Source organism: Nycticebus coucang, chromosome 21 (genome assembly GCF_027406575.1).
Source record: "Nycticebus coucang isolate mNycCou1 chromosome 21, mNycCou1.pri, whole genome shotgun sequence".
NCBI lineage: Eukaryota > Metazoa > Chordata > Mammalia > Primates > Lorisidae > Nycticebus > Nycticebus coucang.
In genome coordinates, this window is record NC_069800.1 from 57,652,978 (window position 1) to 57,670,527 (window position 17,550).

The following is a 17,550-nucleotide window of genomic DNA, read 5'->3' on the forward strand; positions in this document are numbered from 1 at the left end:
TCCCCTTTTTTTGGGAGACAAAGTCTCACTATGTTGCCGTAGGTGGAGTGCCGTGCCATCATCATAGCTCACAACAACCTGAAACTTTTGGGCTCAAGTGATTCTCTTGCCTCAGCCTACTGAGTAGCTGAGACTACAGGTACCCACCACTATGCCCAGCTAATTTTTCTATTTTTAGTAGAGATCAGGCCTTGCCCTTGCTCAGGCTGGTCTTGAACTCCTGAGCTCAAGGAATCCACCTGCAGCAGCCTCCCAGCATGCTAGGATTACAGGCGCGAGCCCCTGCACCTGGTTGATTTTTCACTTCTAACAAATTCTCAATTGATGCTGTTTCCTGTGAGGGAAGGAAAATGGCTCAGGAGTCTGCTCAGGGTCACAGGGATGGGCGTTTTCAACTGATTAGAGCCCAAGCTGGCCAGATCTGCAGCCCACTGCCATGCCCCCGGGGGAAGACACAAAACCTCATACCATTTAGCAAGAAAGAAAACAAACTCAAGGGTTTTTAATCCCACAGAACCCAAGCAAGACCGGAAACTGAAATCTAATAAGTGAGGTGTTGCATAATAGTGGCCTAAGGAGCCAAATGGGAAGCCAGGTGCTAAGTTTCAAATTCTAGTTCTACCATTTGTTAGCTGTGTGTCCTAAGTAAGTTACTCAACTTCAGGCTAAGCTGAACGTTAAATTCTTTACAGACCCTGTGCGTAAGTCAGCACTATATAACTGTTATTGGTGTCGTCCACTGATGTATATGGATGGAACTACCAGATTATCAGGGGGAGAGGAAATACACATTGTCAATGCGAACTGGAAAACAGGTAAAGAGGAGAGGGGTGAGTTAAAGGTATCAGAATGGTATCCGGTACTAAAGATATCCCAGGGGGAGCCCTGATGGGGCCTCCCACCTGCTTTCACCTTTAGACAGCCAGGACGCCAAGGAAGGTCTGAAGCCCCACTCTGAGAACCGTACAACTGGGAAAGAGACCCTTTGAATGTGGAAGTGGGGGTGGGTCACATTCCACAGAAACCAGTTCAGTACCCTGCTGCTGTTTCGGGTAAGGTGGTCCTCCAGCCCCTGTTACCTTACTGATGGCAAGTCCAGCAGTTAGCCTTTTTTCATTACATTTTCCTCCCAAAAATCCTATTTCAGTTGTAAAGCCACTTGCAAATTAAGAGTGGCCCAACCTTAAAATGAAGGTGGCTCCTTGCTCAGTGTCACAGACCTAAGATTCTAGGATAAAAATATTGGTTGGAAACTGCTTGTCCTCCCATGCAGTGCCTGGGCTGGAGACATAGTACAGGTTTACATCCTGCTCCCCGGGAAAGACCCCAGAACGCACAGCAGTCCCCCTGCAACATGGGGGCAGCTCCAGAAGGCACCTCCAAGCATTGTCTGCAGGAATAGCGCCAATTTCGAATTCTAGCTCTTGGTTGTTCAGCATTTCTCTTCTATAAATGCTTTTCTCTGCTTGGTGCCCGTAGCACAGTGGTTAGGGCACCCTCCACATGCACCGAGACCGGCGGTTTGAACCCAGCCTGGGCCAGATAAACAACAATGATAACTGCAACACAACAGCCGGGCGGTGTGGCAGGCACCTGTAGTCCCAGCTACTTGGGAGGCTGAGGCAAGAGAATGGCTTAAGCCCAAAAGTTTGAGGTTGCTGTGAGCTGTGACCATACAGCACGCTACAGAGGGCGACAAATTGAGACTCTGTCTCAAAAAAAAAAAAAAAAAAAAAAGATATAAACTCTTTCCCCAAACATTCAGCATCCCAGACCTCCCCACCCAACGCCAGCTCAGCTAAAGCCCCGCTCTTCACCCAGGAGAGTCCCATAGTTCCGGCCCGTCCACCTCCATTCTAGGCCGCCGGCGCATTGGTGGGTACCCTACTTCGGTTATGGTAGTTTCATCCATCAAGCTTTATTTTTCAAAACAGAATATTTAGGAGACACTTCATTCAACTACACCACCTCCCTGGGAAGGCGTGGTCCAAACCCACCCGACTGGCCTGGAAGATGGCGGGGAAGAGATGACGCAGTAAGGTTCACGAGCTTCCTTGGAGAAGGGGGTCATTCCCCCCTCCGTGCCAGAAGATGGGGGGAGAGAAAAGTCCAGTTAAGACCCTCTTCCCCGCCCCCTTAAGGGAAAGGCATCAACTCACCATGGGGAGAGGTGCCGGGCCGGTCAGAGGGAATGGAGAGACCTATCAGCTCTTAATCACAGCGCAAGATAAGGGGAAGCGCCTTAGAAATGCCGATTCCCCAACCCCACCCCTGAGATTGCGAAGGGCTGTGTGCCTGAGGGTGACCGAGAAGGTCGGCCAGTTAGAAAAGCTCCTTTCCCGCAGGATCCCGGGAGTAGGGAGTGAGAAGGGCTGCAGGGGCGGGCGGTTAGGGTAGCCACGATCGATCTCCCAACCACATCCCGACCCCCTTCAGCCTGCGGCCAGGAGATAGCCAGGGGTCTACTGAGTCCCGTCACTGTCCCCACCTCCAGCTTCCAGTGCACTCAGATAAGACGCAGTGTCCTGGCCCGGCGCGGCGGCTCACGCCTGTAATCCTAGCACTCAGGGAGGCCGAGGCGGTGACTGCCTGAGCTCACGAGATCCAGATCAGCCTGAGCTAGAGCGAGACCTTGTCTCTAAAAATAGCCAGGCGTTGTGGCGGGCGCCTGTAGTACCATCTACTTGGGAGGCTTAAGAATCGCTTAAGCCCTAGAGTTTGAGGTTGCTGTGACGCCAGAGCACTCTACCGAGGGCGACAAAGTGAGACTCTATCTTAAAAAAAAAAAATAATAATAATAATAAATGCAGTGTTCTTTCTCGGGCTCGTGGGGCCCCCAACGATCGCCCTCTACCCCCACCAGTTACCTCTCAGACCTCCCCAGGCTTCCTCCAGGCTCCAGCCGCGCTCCCTCCGCCCGGTATGTCCCGGGTATCTGCAGGGCTCGCTCCTTACATCCTTCCGGGCTTTACTCCGAGGTCCGCTGCTCCGTGAGGCCTTTCTCCTGACCACGCATTTGTAACAAGCCCCCCCCCCCCAACGCCCCCAAGCCACCGTGGCTGGGACGCCCAGGGCTCAGGTCCCAAAACGCGCGTCTTTCGTCCAGCGCGCTGCGAACGCCGGCGCCAAGGAGGTCTGGGACTCCGGCGCCCGCGCATCCGAAGACAGTATCGTTGGTGGGTTGGTGGGTGGGGGGGTCTCAGGGTACTAGCGCGTTTGGGAGGCGAACTGTCTTTCTTGGGGCTTGGGGGGAGTGGCTGGAGGAACCCGCGCGGGGAGGGGCAAGTTTATCTGAATACACTAAGGGGTGTCATTCACAAAGGAGGATGTCAGGCGCCCGGTCGGAGTCCCCCGGACTCGAGTGAAAGCTTCCCTTGCCCTTCTGCGTCCTCTGCCCAGTCCTTGCACCGACTCGGACCCAGTGGACGTCCGAGAAGTTGTCCGGAACCCGGAGCCGGGCGTCCGCAGCGCTACTCACCGCGTTCCGCCGTCACCGGTGGGGCCTCCGCCGCGACCTCCCCGCGCGCAGGCTGCGGGTCCCCGGAGTTGAGGTGCTGGGGCTTGGCCTGCTTGCGCCGCGACATGGCATGGGGACCCGGCTCCGGGCGAGTCCCCAGCAGTGGCCTACTTCACACGACGAATTCCCGGAGTTCAGAAATTACCCCCCCTTCGGCCGGAACGCGCATGTCCCGACAATTCTCATCAGCCGAGCCGGGCGATTTACACGAGTCCGGACGAGTTCCTGGACTGGAGCCAAGCCCTCGAGGGTCCGGTGGACTTGGGGTCGGGCACCCGGGCGACCCTCACCACCTGGGAGCTCGTTAGGAATGCAGCCTCTCGGGCTCCACCCCAGACCCGCAGAATCAGAATCTGCATTTTAACAAGATCCCCAGGTGACTCGCATGCCCATTACAGTTTGAGAAACCGTGTCTGCATTTTAACGAGATCCCCAGGTGATTCGTTTGCCCATTAAAATTTCAGAAGCACAGCGCTCCTCCAACTTTAATGTGAGCTGGAGTCGCTGGGGATCTCGTTAAAATGCAGATTCTGACTCAGTGGGTCTGGGGTGGGGCCTGAGCTTCTGTATTCCTAACAAGCTCCCAGGCGGTGGTGTCGCGGCGGCTGCTGCGCGGGCGGCGCTTTCAGATTCGCGCTTAATTGGTCTGGCCTGGGACCTGGGCATTGGTATACAGGATTTTTAAAAAGTCCCCCCCGCCCCGGGTTATTCTGATGGGCATCCGAGGTTCTCAACCTTGGCCGCATATTCAAATTTAAAATTTAAATGAGACCAGAGTGTCTCCAGTTGCTGGCTGAACCGCTGCTCCTGGAAAAGCGGGGTGGAATGCAGATTCTGCCGTGGATTCAGGCGGCAGAGGCTGGGAATGCGCATCTTTATAGACACAGGCCCGGCTTGTGCACGGGGGCTGGGGCGCTCGGAGTCCAGGACCACACTGGACAGGCCCCTCCTGCCCCCTGGGGCGCTTGGTCCTGGGGAGCGGGGGTTAAGCTAATTGGTCTTCGTGTAGGCCTTCAGACTGGCTGAGACCTTGATAAGACCCAAGGAACGGGGGGAACCCCTCCTTGTACCCATAACCGACATCCAACAAGGAGCGAGAGAGCCGCCTACAACCCCAGGTGTTTACTTTCTTCGAATTGGGGAGTTACTTAAGACTGGGCTGTGCCCCACGCTTGCCCCAACCTGAGAATCACGTGGGGGCTCTTGTGAAAAAAGACCCAGCCAGGGTCTGACTCTTTGGGGGCGGGACCCGAGAATCTGTATTTTTTTTTAATAGTGCCACGGGAGAGTTTTATGGTGTGGCAAGTCTGAGGAACACCCCGTGGGGTCTGTAATCAAACTTTCCGCGAGGTTACCGCTGGCAGACCCCAGGGCAGGGCCTGCCAGAGGAATCCTTTCACTTAATTGTTTACATTTCTCAAAAGCCGATCGTGTTCCTCAAACTTCCGGGTGATTTTCAGGTTGTAAATCAACTTAGGGACGTTTGTGTAATACTGGGTGAAGTCACTTGAGATTAGTGACTTAAAAAGGTTGTTTTAAACAATTTTTATAGTTTTCTTTGGGAGTGGGTCTAGCTACAGGTATTTGTAAAGACAGTTAAAAATACATGTACTCAAGTTTATCTTGGTTTCATTTGATTAGTAACAATAGTTGCCTTTGGGGATGCAGAAAAATGGGGTGCACAGAGGTGGGGGACGAGAGACGTCTGATACCCCTTTATACTGCTGGAGGTGTATGTGTGTATTTGGTATGTGTATTTTACACAATTGAAGTAATCAATTCTTAGCATATTGCTGATCTGCTGTCAGCCTACATTTGTTTGCTCCTGGATTTAATAAGTATCAGGGAACCTTCTAGCCCCAGCAACTAGGACCTTAACCTCAACCTACATCTCTATGTCCCACCCGCACTTCCCCCTCAATTTAATAACCATCCACCTGCATACTTCACCTGATTTTTGTCTTTATGTGTCTTATTGTACCTCTATGTATTCCTAAAAATATACAGAAGGTGCTAAAAAAGTATACATATTTTAAGAAAGAAAAAAAACTATGAAATTTGTAATACTTGAGTCACATTTGACTTCTGCAATTACAAGAGGTGCTCAACGTGACTTGTAGTCTTTTGTTATCAGTATATATTGAGTATTACGATTTTAATACCGTTTTTTCCTTTCTTCAGATGTGTATACATTTTGGGGGCACTTGTATACAATCTGAATTTTTAAAGCACTTCATAAAAAGGATGTGTAATCTCCCAGGAATTATTCCCCCTAACATTTAATATTATTTGCTAAGATCACCCAAATTGCTGTCATCACTCACCCATTCTGACTGTTTTGTAATATTTCATTGTGTGAAAATACCAGAGTTTATTCATTTCTTTTGTTGATGGGCACGTGGGCCTTTGCCAGGTCTTTGCTATGGTGTGGCTATGATCTTTGATCTTTCTAAAAAGTGTCAGTTTCTCTTGAGTAAATGTACCCCTGGGGCTGGTATTAGAGTTAATGCCAGAATGACTGTACCAACTTACACTTCCCCAGCAAGGTGTAAGAGATAACACAGAGATACATCCTGTCCCACACTTGGCATTTTAAGATGTCTTCATTTTTGCCAACCATATTGATAGAAAATGGTATCTCACTATGGTTTTGATTTGCATTTTCCCTGCATGTATACTTTCAACAAAAACCAAAGTTCAAATTAATGTTTTCCCCAAACACAAGACAACTAATTGTTTTTATAAATTACTTTCTAAATTTTAAGTCTAAGTATGGATCTTAAGTGTGCTTTTTTTTAGACAGTGTCTCACTCTGTTGCCCTGGGTAGAGCGCTGTGGTGTCACAGCTCACTGCAACCTCAAACCTCTTGGGCTCCAGCAATCCCCTTGCCTCAACCTCCCAAGTAGCTGGGACTACAGGCACCTGCCACAGGGCCAGGTGAGTGTTTCTATTTTTAGTGGAGATGAGGTCTCACTCTTGCTTGGGTCTCACTGTTTGTTGCTCAGGCTGGTCTTGAACTCCTGCACTCAAGCAATCCACCTGCCTCAGCCTCCCAGAGTGTTAGGATTGTTGAAATCCAGCTAGCAATTTTCATGTGCAAATTAAACTGAAGAGGACTCATCACTATACTGTTATCTTTAACAAATAGATCTCAAACCCACGGAAGCTCTTTTTTTAGAAGACCTTTAAACAGACTAGAAAATTCTGTTGCTAAGTTTAATCACATAGATTGAGGTTTTTATAGGTAACAGCTTTTCATTCATTGTTTTTAGCAACAATATCACATAACAAGGAAATCATGGCCCGACATGCATTTAAAAATACTTTCTCCATAGGATGTTTCTCTTGGAAACTACTTACTTCCTCATTCTTTATATATCGCCTTTATCCTTTTTTTTTTTTTTTTCCTAATGGTGGTTAGTAGTCCCCTTTCTTCACATAGAATGTCAATACATTTTCAATAAATTTTCAACACTTGTCACTTTGTAGAAGAATTTTCATAACTCTTAAGTATTTTGTCAAGAGATAAACAGTGCACCTCTGAGTTATACCAAGACAAAAGATTCTCCCAGTCTCTCATCTGTCTTTACAAAACAATAAAGATTCCAGAGGCTGGCCTGGAGAGGTGGCTAATGCCTATAATCCTAGCACTCTGGGAAGCTGAGGCAGGTGGATTGCTTGAACTCAGGAGTTTAAGACTAGCCTGAGCAAGCGTGAGACAGCCCCCATCCCCCTTTCTACCAAAAATAGAAAAACTAGCGAGCTGTTGTGGCACATGCCTGTAGTCCCAGCTACTCAGAAGGCTGAGGCAAGAGGATCACTTGAGCCCAAGAGTTGAGGTTGCTGTGAGCTATGACATCACAGCACTCTACCCAGGGCGGCAGAGTGAGACTCTGTCTAAAAAAATAGATTCCAGGCTCAGTGCTTGTAGCTCAGCGGCTAGGGCGCCAGCCATGTACACCGGAGCTGGCAAGTTTGAATCTGGCCAGGGCCTGCCAAACAACAATGATGACAACAACAACAACAAAAAATAGCCGGGCATTGTGGCGGGCACCTGTAGCCCCAGCTACTCCAGAGACTGAGGCAAGAGAATCACTTAAGCCCAAGAGTTTGACGTTGCTGTGAACTATGATGCCACAGCATTCTACTGCGGGCAACAAAGTGAGATTCTGTCTCAAAAACAAAAAACAAAAAACAAAACAAAACAAAAGATTCCAGAGGCATAGGAAATGTCATACCTCAGATCACAGAGAGGAGCCAGCCTGAGTTAGAATCCTGACTTTGTTACTCCTGGTTACATAATCTTGAGAAAGTAGCTCTGTGCTCTGTTTTTCTTATGAATAAAATGCCAATTTTAGTACACTAGGGTAGTTGTGAGGATGAGTGAATTTATATACGTGAAAAGCACAGAACAACATCTAATCCAGAGGCAATACTCTCTAAAGTATTACCACCTGTTCTTTATAATAGGGTAAGAGTTCTAGTTATCTATAAAAATAGTGTACACTCACCTATCTTTGGCCATTCCCCTAAGTAGGCACAGATATTCTGTTTTACATGGAAATAAATTTGAAACAAACAAGCACATGGTGACATCACTCTTCTGAGTCACAGAATCCCCATGCTTCTATACCAGGGGCAATCCATGTGTTAAATGAGTAAAGCTTCCTTTTCTAAAGAAAAAAAAGTAAAGCAGATGTTGTCTGACATTACTGGGCCTCCCAGGGCAGGAGCGCCGTGTTGGGTCATGTTCTCCTTTCCAAACATTCTTAACTTGGGTTGTTGCTACTACTGCTGTCTATATGATTACAGGAATGAAAGAATAAAAGCTTATCCAGGTACAAATCATTCCCCAAAGGGGTATAAAGCTAGATAGGAACACACTTATTTCTTCATCATTACCTTTGCCAGAAATTTGTTTGCTCATGTGACAAAAATGTTTTGAATCCACATTATTGCCTGTTATGTCTAGGTGTTGGAGTGATGTCCAAGACTGAGTCCAGCAGGGGAGGCAGGTCGCCAATCAATGGATGCACAAGGTCACTTCCATTAGTAACAGGCGCTATGATCAAATTCCATGGGAGCTGTGATTTGGGGTGAGGTCACTTCCGTTAGCGACAGGCGCTATGATCAAATTCCATGGGAGCTGTGATTTGGGGTGAGGTCACTTCCGTTAGCGACAGGCGCTATGATCAAATTCCATGGGAGCTGTGATTTGGAGTGACTGGGTGGTCAGGGGGACCACCAGTTTAACTAGAAGTGGCGTTTGAGCTAAACTACAAGTGTAATAGCCATAGCAAGAACCGGGAGAGAGCATTTTGGGAAAGGAATGGCAATAGCGAAGACTAATAAAGAGCAACTTTGATGTATTTGAAGCAAAGTAAGGAGATTCCGTGACTAAGCAGCTCCTAGAACAGAAAATCGTGGCTTAGACAATTTTTTAAAAATGTTCAAGTACACTGATGATGAAAGTAACACAAGTTAAAATAAACTGAAATGCTGTTTTCCACCTGCCAGACTAGAAAGGATGGAGCACACACCTAGGCCGAGCGTGACCAGCGATTCCAAGCCTACGCTGCTCACCTCAAACGGCACAGAAATCACCCGCGGACCTTGTTAAAATGCAGATTTGGATTCCAACGTGTGTCAAAATTTAACCTGTGTACAGATCACCTGGGGACCTTGTTAAAAAGCAGACCCTGATGTCAGCGTTTCTCAAACTTTAATTTGCAGGGGAATCATCTGGGGATCTTGTTAAATGCAGATTCTGGGCAACAAATATCAAGGAGGTGTTCAGTCTCACTAATTACAAGGGAAAGAGCAGTAAAACCCCCAATTCCCTCTTTTCTTTTCACCTATCAGATCAATAAAAATTAAAAATGCTGATGACATCTATTAGCAAGAGTGCAGGGAGATTGGTTTCCTAATGCATTGCTAGTAGAAGCGTGAATGTTTATTGTCACTTTGGAGAGCAATTTGGCAGTATGGTTTTTGTTTTTTTTATTGTTGGGGATTCATTGGGCAGTACGTTTTTAAATGTACACTGCCAATCTATCGATTCTATTTTCCATCTGTTTTCTTCCAATGGAGCACTTATTTGCACACGCACCTGGCGGGACTGTCCAAGACGTTTGTTGCACCACCATTGTCACAGCAAAAAAATCAAGAAACAGTCTAAATGTTTAACAAGAGGGAAACACCTAGATTAAATCGAAATTTAGCTGTATCTGTAAATAACAAGCAACAGATAAAAATAACCAGCCAGATTTACGCAGACCAGCCTGGGGAGAGTCCCAAGATCCACCGCAATAAAGGGAAAAATCAAGTTCTATAGATACAGAGTTAAACACACCTTCATGTCTGTTTTCAGTGGTGAAATATGTATTTATGTAAATTCAGACAAAAAAGCACTGGAAGAATACACACTGGCTGCCTTTTACACCAAGCAGGGGATGGGGGAGTGGTTTGAGAGAAAGAAGATTGGAGAATCTAAATTTTCTCATGTTTGTGTGTTTATGTGTGTGTCAGAGAACATGATCGTTAATCATATTTCTTATTCTTTTTGTATTCATATGCTACTTTTTAGTTAAAGAATAATAATTAAAATGAGTAACTAAATTTGTGGTACTTTCGTAGTACCAGGGTTGCACCAGACTTGTGTAAATACAATAAATTCTGTGCAACCATAAAAAAGAATGTGTTTCTGTATCCACTGATATGGCGGATTCAAGATATATGAAGAGAAATATCCAAAGGACAGAACGTATACAAATTATGTTGTTCTGCGTATGTATATAAATACATATATATCAGCACCTCTCTGTAAATTGTAACATAAATTATATAAATACACATTCATGCCTCTGCACACACCCATATGCTTATGAGTGTACCGGGGGCTAGAATTCATAAGATGAGTTTTCTCTCGGGATAAGTACTGGGGTATTTGCAATAAGGTTGAGTGACACCTTGCGAAATACCTTCTTTCCATCTTTTGAAGTTTTAAATCATAAAATTTGGCCTACACGCAAGAGGGGAGAACGTCATCGTGCTATATAAGGAATAAAATGAACACCTATGTAACCACCACTAACTTCAGATATGAGACATTCTGAGGGCGAAAGAGACCCTTCCCGTACCACACCCCCGCACCTGTTACTTCTTCCTTCTCTAATTTTGTGTCGTTATTGTTGAAGACGTTTTGTCGCCTAAACAATTTGTTGCTTTGTGCTGCCTCTGTTAGAACTTTACGGGTCTTTTTCCTCCCCTTGCTGCTTTAAGTTTGCGGGATTCAATACGTTGCTGGAGGCAGCCAGGGCTGCAGGATTTTGTGTAACTTCCATTGTGTGAATATATCATACTTTGCACCTTCTGGTGTGGGTGGGCGGTTTCCAATTTGGTGATGATGAGCGATGTCGCTATCCACGTCTCCCACAGGTTTCCTGATTCACGTGTGAAAGTTTCTCACCACTAGGAGATCCGCTTTTAACAAGATCCCCAGGTGATTCTTCTGCACATTAAAATGATCTGCTGAGTCAGTATCCGCTTTTAACAAGGTCCCCAAGTGATCTGTACACACGTTAAATTTTTTTTTTTTTTTTTTTTGAGACAGAGCCTCAAGCTGTTACTCTGGGTAGAGTGCTGTGGCATCACAGCTCACAGCAACCTCTGACTCCTGGGCTTAAGCGATTCTCTTGCCTCAGCCTCTCAAGTAGCTGGGACTACAGACACCCGCCACAATGCCTGACTATTTTTTGGTTGTAGTTGTCATTGTTGTTTGGCAGGCCAGGGCTGGATTTGAACCCGCCAGCTCAGGTATATGTGGCTGGAACCTTAGCCGCTTGAACTACAGGCACCGAGCCCACACGTTAACTTTTGAGACACCCTGGAATCAGAATCTGCATTTTAACAAGCTCCCCGTGACTGCTATGCATAGTCAGTTTGAGAAGTGCGTTGTAGACACGGAATAGCTGAGCCATAGAATGTGCTGGAATTCACCTTTCCTAGGAGATGGCAAACTGCTTTCCAAAGTGGCTGTATCAACTTAGATTCCCATCATCTACTACTGTTTACAGAAAACTAGTTGAAAAGTCACTATGGCATAGTCTGAGCTGGAAAGGAAGTAACCGCTATGCTGATCCTAGCTTCTCCCTCCTGGTCCCCTGCGGGGCTTAGAATCTGAAATGGAATAGCCGTGGAAGGAGATTCTGCCTGGGCAACAGCGTGAGTCAGGGTCTTCAACAGCCTCTAATTCTCCCGCGGGCTCCTGCAGGTTTGGGAGTTACCGAGCTGTAAGGAATATTCTTCAAGAATAGGAATTCTGAGCTTCCAGGTCCCCGGGCAAGGTGTGGCAGGTGGTCAGTTATTGTGCCCACTCCCGAGAAAAATGGGTACCTGGTGGCAACAGCGGAGTCATCCAGATCAGTTATTTTGAGGTCCCTTTACTGTCTGCACGTCTCATGCCACAGTCTCCCCAACATTTTCCACTGGGACCTATGCTGGAACCCTTTGTTTAGCAACATTAATTGGAGTCCCACTGGGTGCGAGGCTGTGCTAACACTTAGGTTGCAACACTAAGTCTTTAACAAAGTCACGGAACAATCAGGAAGATAAGTAAGCAGTCCATTACAATCCTGTGTGATTAAAGGTTCACACAGGGTGGGCAGGTAACGCTTTCTGCAAGGGGCAGATTTGTAGCCCGGGTTGCATAGCGTGAGTAGATCTTGGGGAGGTAAAGAAGTGAGGTGAAGAGGGTTTCAGGTGAAGGGGAGAGGACAGTCTATGCAAAGACCAGGAGGCGAAGAGGTGATGCTTCTGAGAAACATTAGACTGATGGAAGGTGGGTAGATTACTACAGATAAGGTGAAGAAGCTGGGTGTGGAGTAGATCTGAAAGCTTTTATATGGCCAGCAGGATACGATCAAATCATTTCCCGCTCCTTCTTCCCCTTCTGTAATGGGCTAAATGTTTGTGTCTCCCTGAAATTCATATGTTGAACTCCTAACCCCTATGTGATGGTTTTAAGAGGTAGGGATTTTAGGGGGCCAAAGTCCTCCTGGAAAGAATTGGTGCCTTTATAGAAGAGGCCCCAGAGAGGTAGATGGTGCCATCTCTGAGATGGCCCTCAGCAGTCCCTGAGTCTGCGGCTGCTGTGACCTTGGACTTCCCAGCCTGCAGAACTGTGAGAAATAAATTTCCATTGTTTATAAGCTACCCAGTCTCTCTGGTCCTTTGTTATAGAAGCCCAGCCTGACGGAGACACCCTCTGATCCTCTATTAAACCTCAAATATATCCAGTGGCAAATTTCAGGCCTGATTTGGGAAGGTTCCTGACCCTCTCCTAGCATGAAAGACAGTGATGGGTGATGATGATGCAGCTAGTGGTAATGGCCATGAAGATGAAGAGAGGAAACCTGTACAGATGGGCAGCCACAGGCTGAGCACCACAGGCACACCTCGTTAGGGCACTTTGAAGATATTACACTTTACATATTGGAGGTTTGCAGTGACCCTGGATCAAACAAGTCTTTGGGGGGCCATTTTTCCAACAGCATGTGCTCACTTCATGCCTCTGTGCCACATTTTGGTAATTGTTACAATATTTCAAACTTTCTCATTATAATTATATCTGTTACAGTGAGCTGTGATCACTGATCTTTGGTGTCACTATGGTGGCAAACTTATTCAATAAATGCTGAATGTGTCCTGACCGCTCTCCACTGACAAGCCACTCCCTCCCTCCGGGTTCTCTCTCCTTCTCCTCTGGCTTCCCTATTCCTTGAGACACACCAATATTGAAATTAGACCAAATGATAACCCTACAATGGCCCCAAAGTGCTCAAGTGAATGGAAGCATCACTCCTCTCTTACTTTAAAAGCTAGAAATGATTTTGTTTAGTGCATGTCAAAAGGCAAGAAGGACCTAAAGCTAGGCCTCTTATACCAAATGGTCAGCCAAGCTGTGAATGCAAAGGTAAAGTTCTTTTTTTTTTTTTTGTAGAGACAGAGTCTCACTTTATGGCCCTCTGTAGAGTGCCGTGGCCTCACACAGCTCACAGCAACCTCCAACTCCTGGGCTTAAGGCGATTCTCTTGCCTCAGCCTCCCAAGTAGCTGGGACTACAGGCACCCGCCACAACGCCCGGCTATTTTTTGGTTGCAGTTTGGCTGGGGCAGGGTTTGAACCCGCCACCCTCGGTATATGGGGCCGGCGCCTTACCGACTGAGCCATAGGCACCGCCTAAAGGTAAAGTTCTTAAAGGGAATTCATCGTGCTACTCCAGTGGACACACAAATGAGAAGAATGCAAAACAGGACACGTGTGGTGGCTCACGCCTGTAATCCTAGCATTCTGGGAGGCTGAAGCAGGTGGATTGCTTGAGTTCAGGAGTTTGAGACCAGCTTGAGCAAAGGCGAGACCCCCTCTCCACTAAAAATAGAAAAACTAGCTGGGCATTGTGGGTATGGGCCTGTAGTCCCAGCTACTTGGGAGCTGTGATCACTGATCTTTGGTGTCACTATTACACCAAAGTAATAGTGTGTTATTATATATGTGGGAGGCTGAGACAAGAGGTTCTCTTGAGCACAAGAATTTGAGGTTGCTGTGAGCTATGATGCTATGGCATTCTACCAAGGGTGACAGAGTAACACTCTGTTTCATAAAAAAGAAAGAGAGAAGAGAGAGGAAGGAAAGAAGGAAGGAAGGAAGGAAGGAAGGAAGGAAGGAAGGAAGGAAGGAAGGAAGGAAGGAAGGAAGGAAGGAAGGAAGGAAGGAAGGAAGGAAGGAAGGAAAAAACAGTCTTATTGCTGATGTGGAGAAAGTTTTAATAGTTTGGATGTAAGATCAAACCAGTTACAACATTCTCTTAACCAAAACCTAATCCAGAGCAAGTTCTTAACTCTCTTCAGTTCTCTGAAGTCTGAGATTGGTGAGGAAGCTGCAGAAGAAAAGTTGGAAGCCAGCAGAGGTTTATGAGGTTTAAGGAAAGAAGCCATCTCTGTAACATAAAAGTATAAGGTGAAGCAGCAAGTGCTGAGGTAGGAGCTTCAACAAGCTATCCAGATCTAGCTAAGATCGTTGATGAAGGTGGCTACACTAAACACAGGTTTTCTTTTCTTTCCTTTTTTTTTTTTTTTGAGACAGAGCCTCACTGTCACCCAGGGTAGAGCACTCACATATCACAGCTCACAGCAACCTCCAACTCCTGGGCTTAAGCGATTCTCGTGCCTCAGCCTCCCAAGTAGCTGGGACTACAGGTACCTGGCTATTTTTTGGTTGTAGTTGTTATTGTTTGGCAGGCCCAGGCTGGATTCAAACCCACCAGCTTTGGTGTATGTGGCTGGCACCTTAGCCACTTGAGCTACAGGTGCCAAGACTAAACACAGGTTTTCAATGCAGACCAAACAACCTTCTAGGGGGATAAGATGCCATCTAGGACTTCCACAGCAAGAGAGGAAAAGTCAGTGCCCAGCTTCAAAGCCTCAAATGAGAGGCCAGCTCTCTTTTCCACCCAATAGAAAGACTTCTATGACTAATTTCACATACAGTGATGATCCCATCTGTAGTTAAATTGCTTTGGGTCCTTTAACAGAGACCCATAACCACATGTAAATAAAATATTGGGTTTATTTCTGCTGGATGACACGCCACAGGCTCATCTAGGGCCCATCTTTTTCTAGCTCATTGTTCTATCAGCTGCTCAAGGGTTTTCCTGGAGCAAAAATCCACATCCATCATCCAGCCTGTGGGGAGGAAGGAGAGGGGGGCAAACTGTTGCCTTTGATAAAGGGGACAAGAGTATGTGTCACTCCCTGGTTGTGTCAAATTGGCCAGAATGTAGTCACATGGTCACACATAGCTGCAAGAGAGCCGAGGAATGAGTGTTCTCATTGAGTGCCCACGTGGCCAACTAAAACCCAGAGGTACGTTTGGGAATTTATCCTGGAGGTGTACTGGCACACATACAAGAATTTACATGAGAAAATTCAGTGTCTCCCTTTTTGAAATTGCAAATGCCCGGGAACGACCCACGTGTTTGTTTATAGCAGTGATTTTCAACCAAGGTGCCTTGGCCATAAGAGGATCCTAGGTATGCCTTGAAAATTTTTAAAGATGGTTAATGAAATTATTTTCAAAAGAAGTTCAAAGCACCGTAAGTATGTTCTTTTTTTTTTTTTTTTGATCAACATAATTTAAGTGTGCGTCCAAAGTTTAACTATAGGCTCGAGTGTGCCATGAGATAAAAAAAGTTTAAAAATGTTGGTGTATAGGTTTCTTGTTGAATAAACTACAGTAGGGCCACACAGGGATTATTTTACAGGAAGCTTTTTATGTACTAAGATGGTAAGATCTGAATATGTAATGTTAGGCAAAAAAGGCAAGGAATAGGATGGGGTAGGTAATATGCTATTTTTCTTTGGCAAAAGGGACGGGATAATGAAAGAACGTGCTCACATTTGCTAATGTTTGCATAAAGAAATATGGGAAGGTTACACTGTGAGCAAATGCTGCTGGTGCCCCACCCATCTCCCTTCAACTCCCGACTGCTGCACTTGAGTTTGTCTGCCTGTACTTCTCTGCTCGCTGCCCACCTTGGGGGGAAGTCTGACTGGGTTGGGCTGGTCATCCTTTGCCCTACCCAGCACATTCCTCAATCCACCAGGAAGCTGGTGGATAACACCTTGTTCCTTGGGTGGGATTAGTAACTCAGATATACGGTCTTCCTGGGCTACCCAGCTGAATTAAGCCCCAGTTGCCCCTGATTCACTCTGTACGGGCCCCCTTCTCTTCCCAGGCTTACTCCCCCACTGCCTTGATGACGTTTCCAGGGACCCCCTCCAATATAAACAGCTTCCTCTCTCATCCTTGTCTCAAGGGCTGCTACTAGGGAAACTGCACTTAAGATGGAAAAAAAAAATCCTTTTTTTTTTTTGCAGTTTTTGGCTGGGGCTGGGTTTGAACCCATCACCTCCAGTATATGGGGCCAGTACCCTACTCCTTTGAGCCATAGGCGCCACCCTTTTTCTTTTTTTTTTAAATCAGTTACCCATGACGAATAAGAAGGGACACACAATAGAAATGAGACTTCTCAATGTTTATCGTCTTATAATTATTTTGTACCATTGTTCATGTTCAACCCACGAGAGCCTCTGCTCCTACAAAGAAGAAAACACTGGGCCTTGGAGCATACTAAACAGTCCCGGCCACAGCACGCCCTTCCTTCTCATTTCCATGTGATGCCAAACCGCTTGCCATATTGCAGAGGCCTGAGTCTCCCTCGATCTTGTCCCTTCTGTTCTGTTAGAGGCACAAGTCCAAGGCTGCACATGGAACAGGGGAGTTGAGTGTGAAGGTGAACACTGGCATCGCCTGTCTGCCTGGCAACAAGCAAGGTGGATTGGTGGTGAATCTATGACTTTTATCATTGGAGAAGGGGGCTTAACGAACACCCACCCTTCCTTTCTCTTAATGTTGTAAGGAGCAGACGTTCACTGCAGGATCTGGTAACATTCACTCTCCCTGGTCCCAGGTCTGAGGAGCTCATGGATTTCAATCAATCAATGTGGAAAATGTGTTGAACTTGAGGTGCTGGATTAATGAAGAGTCTACAAAGAAGTAAAATGCAGGATCGCTTCTCCAAACAAATATTCACTGAAGAGTATTGTAGCTTAAAGCATGTTAAAAATATAGACTTTGATATAAGACAGAACTAGCAAGTATTTCTGTTGCTTTACAGAAAACATTCACTGGCCCTTGCTTTAGACCAATAACTTTGACCAAGGTCATGGGCTGCTATGATTGGCCAGGCATGGGACACATGTCCTCAATGCAGGAGCTCTGTCAGCCCCATTAGATGCGTGGGGACTGAAAGTGGGGTGGGGCAGGTCCCCAAGGACAACTTAGGGAATGCTAAGGGGAGGAGGAGGTTAGCCTGAGGCAGCCCTTGGTGGTGAGACTTTCTGGTTTGGGGTAACCCAGCCCACTCCTTCCTTTGGGGACCTGGGTGTGGTGGGGCTGACAGCTTTGGAAAGCC

The 17,550-nt window shown here is 46.6% G+C and overlaps 1 protein-coding gene across 2 annotated transcripts in view; it reads right to left on the reverse strand.

The window, feature by feature from the left end:
* The window catches only part of ZFP64 (ZFP64 zinc finger protein), a 92,388-nt gene that overhangs the window by 17,270 nt on the left and 57,568 nt on the right, over positions 1 to 17,550 (reverse strand). Inside the window, exon 1 of one of the 2 annotated variants that reach the window (XM_053574233.1) lies at positions 3,479 to 3,829. The exons of the other annotated variant lie outside the window; for it this stretch is intronic. Within the exon in view, the coding sequence (XP_053430208.1) occupies positions 3,479 to 3,584 (106 nt within the window). The 5' untranslated portion in view covers positions 3,585 to 3,829. Of the gene's footprint in view, positions 1 to 3,478; positions 3,830 to 17,550 lie in introns of those variants that run through there. 2 annotated transcript variants of the gene reach the window in all.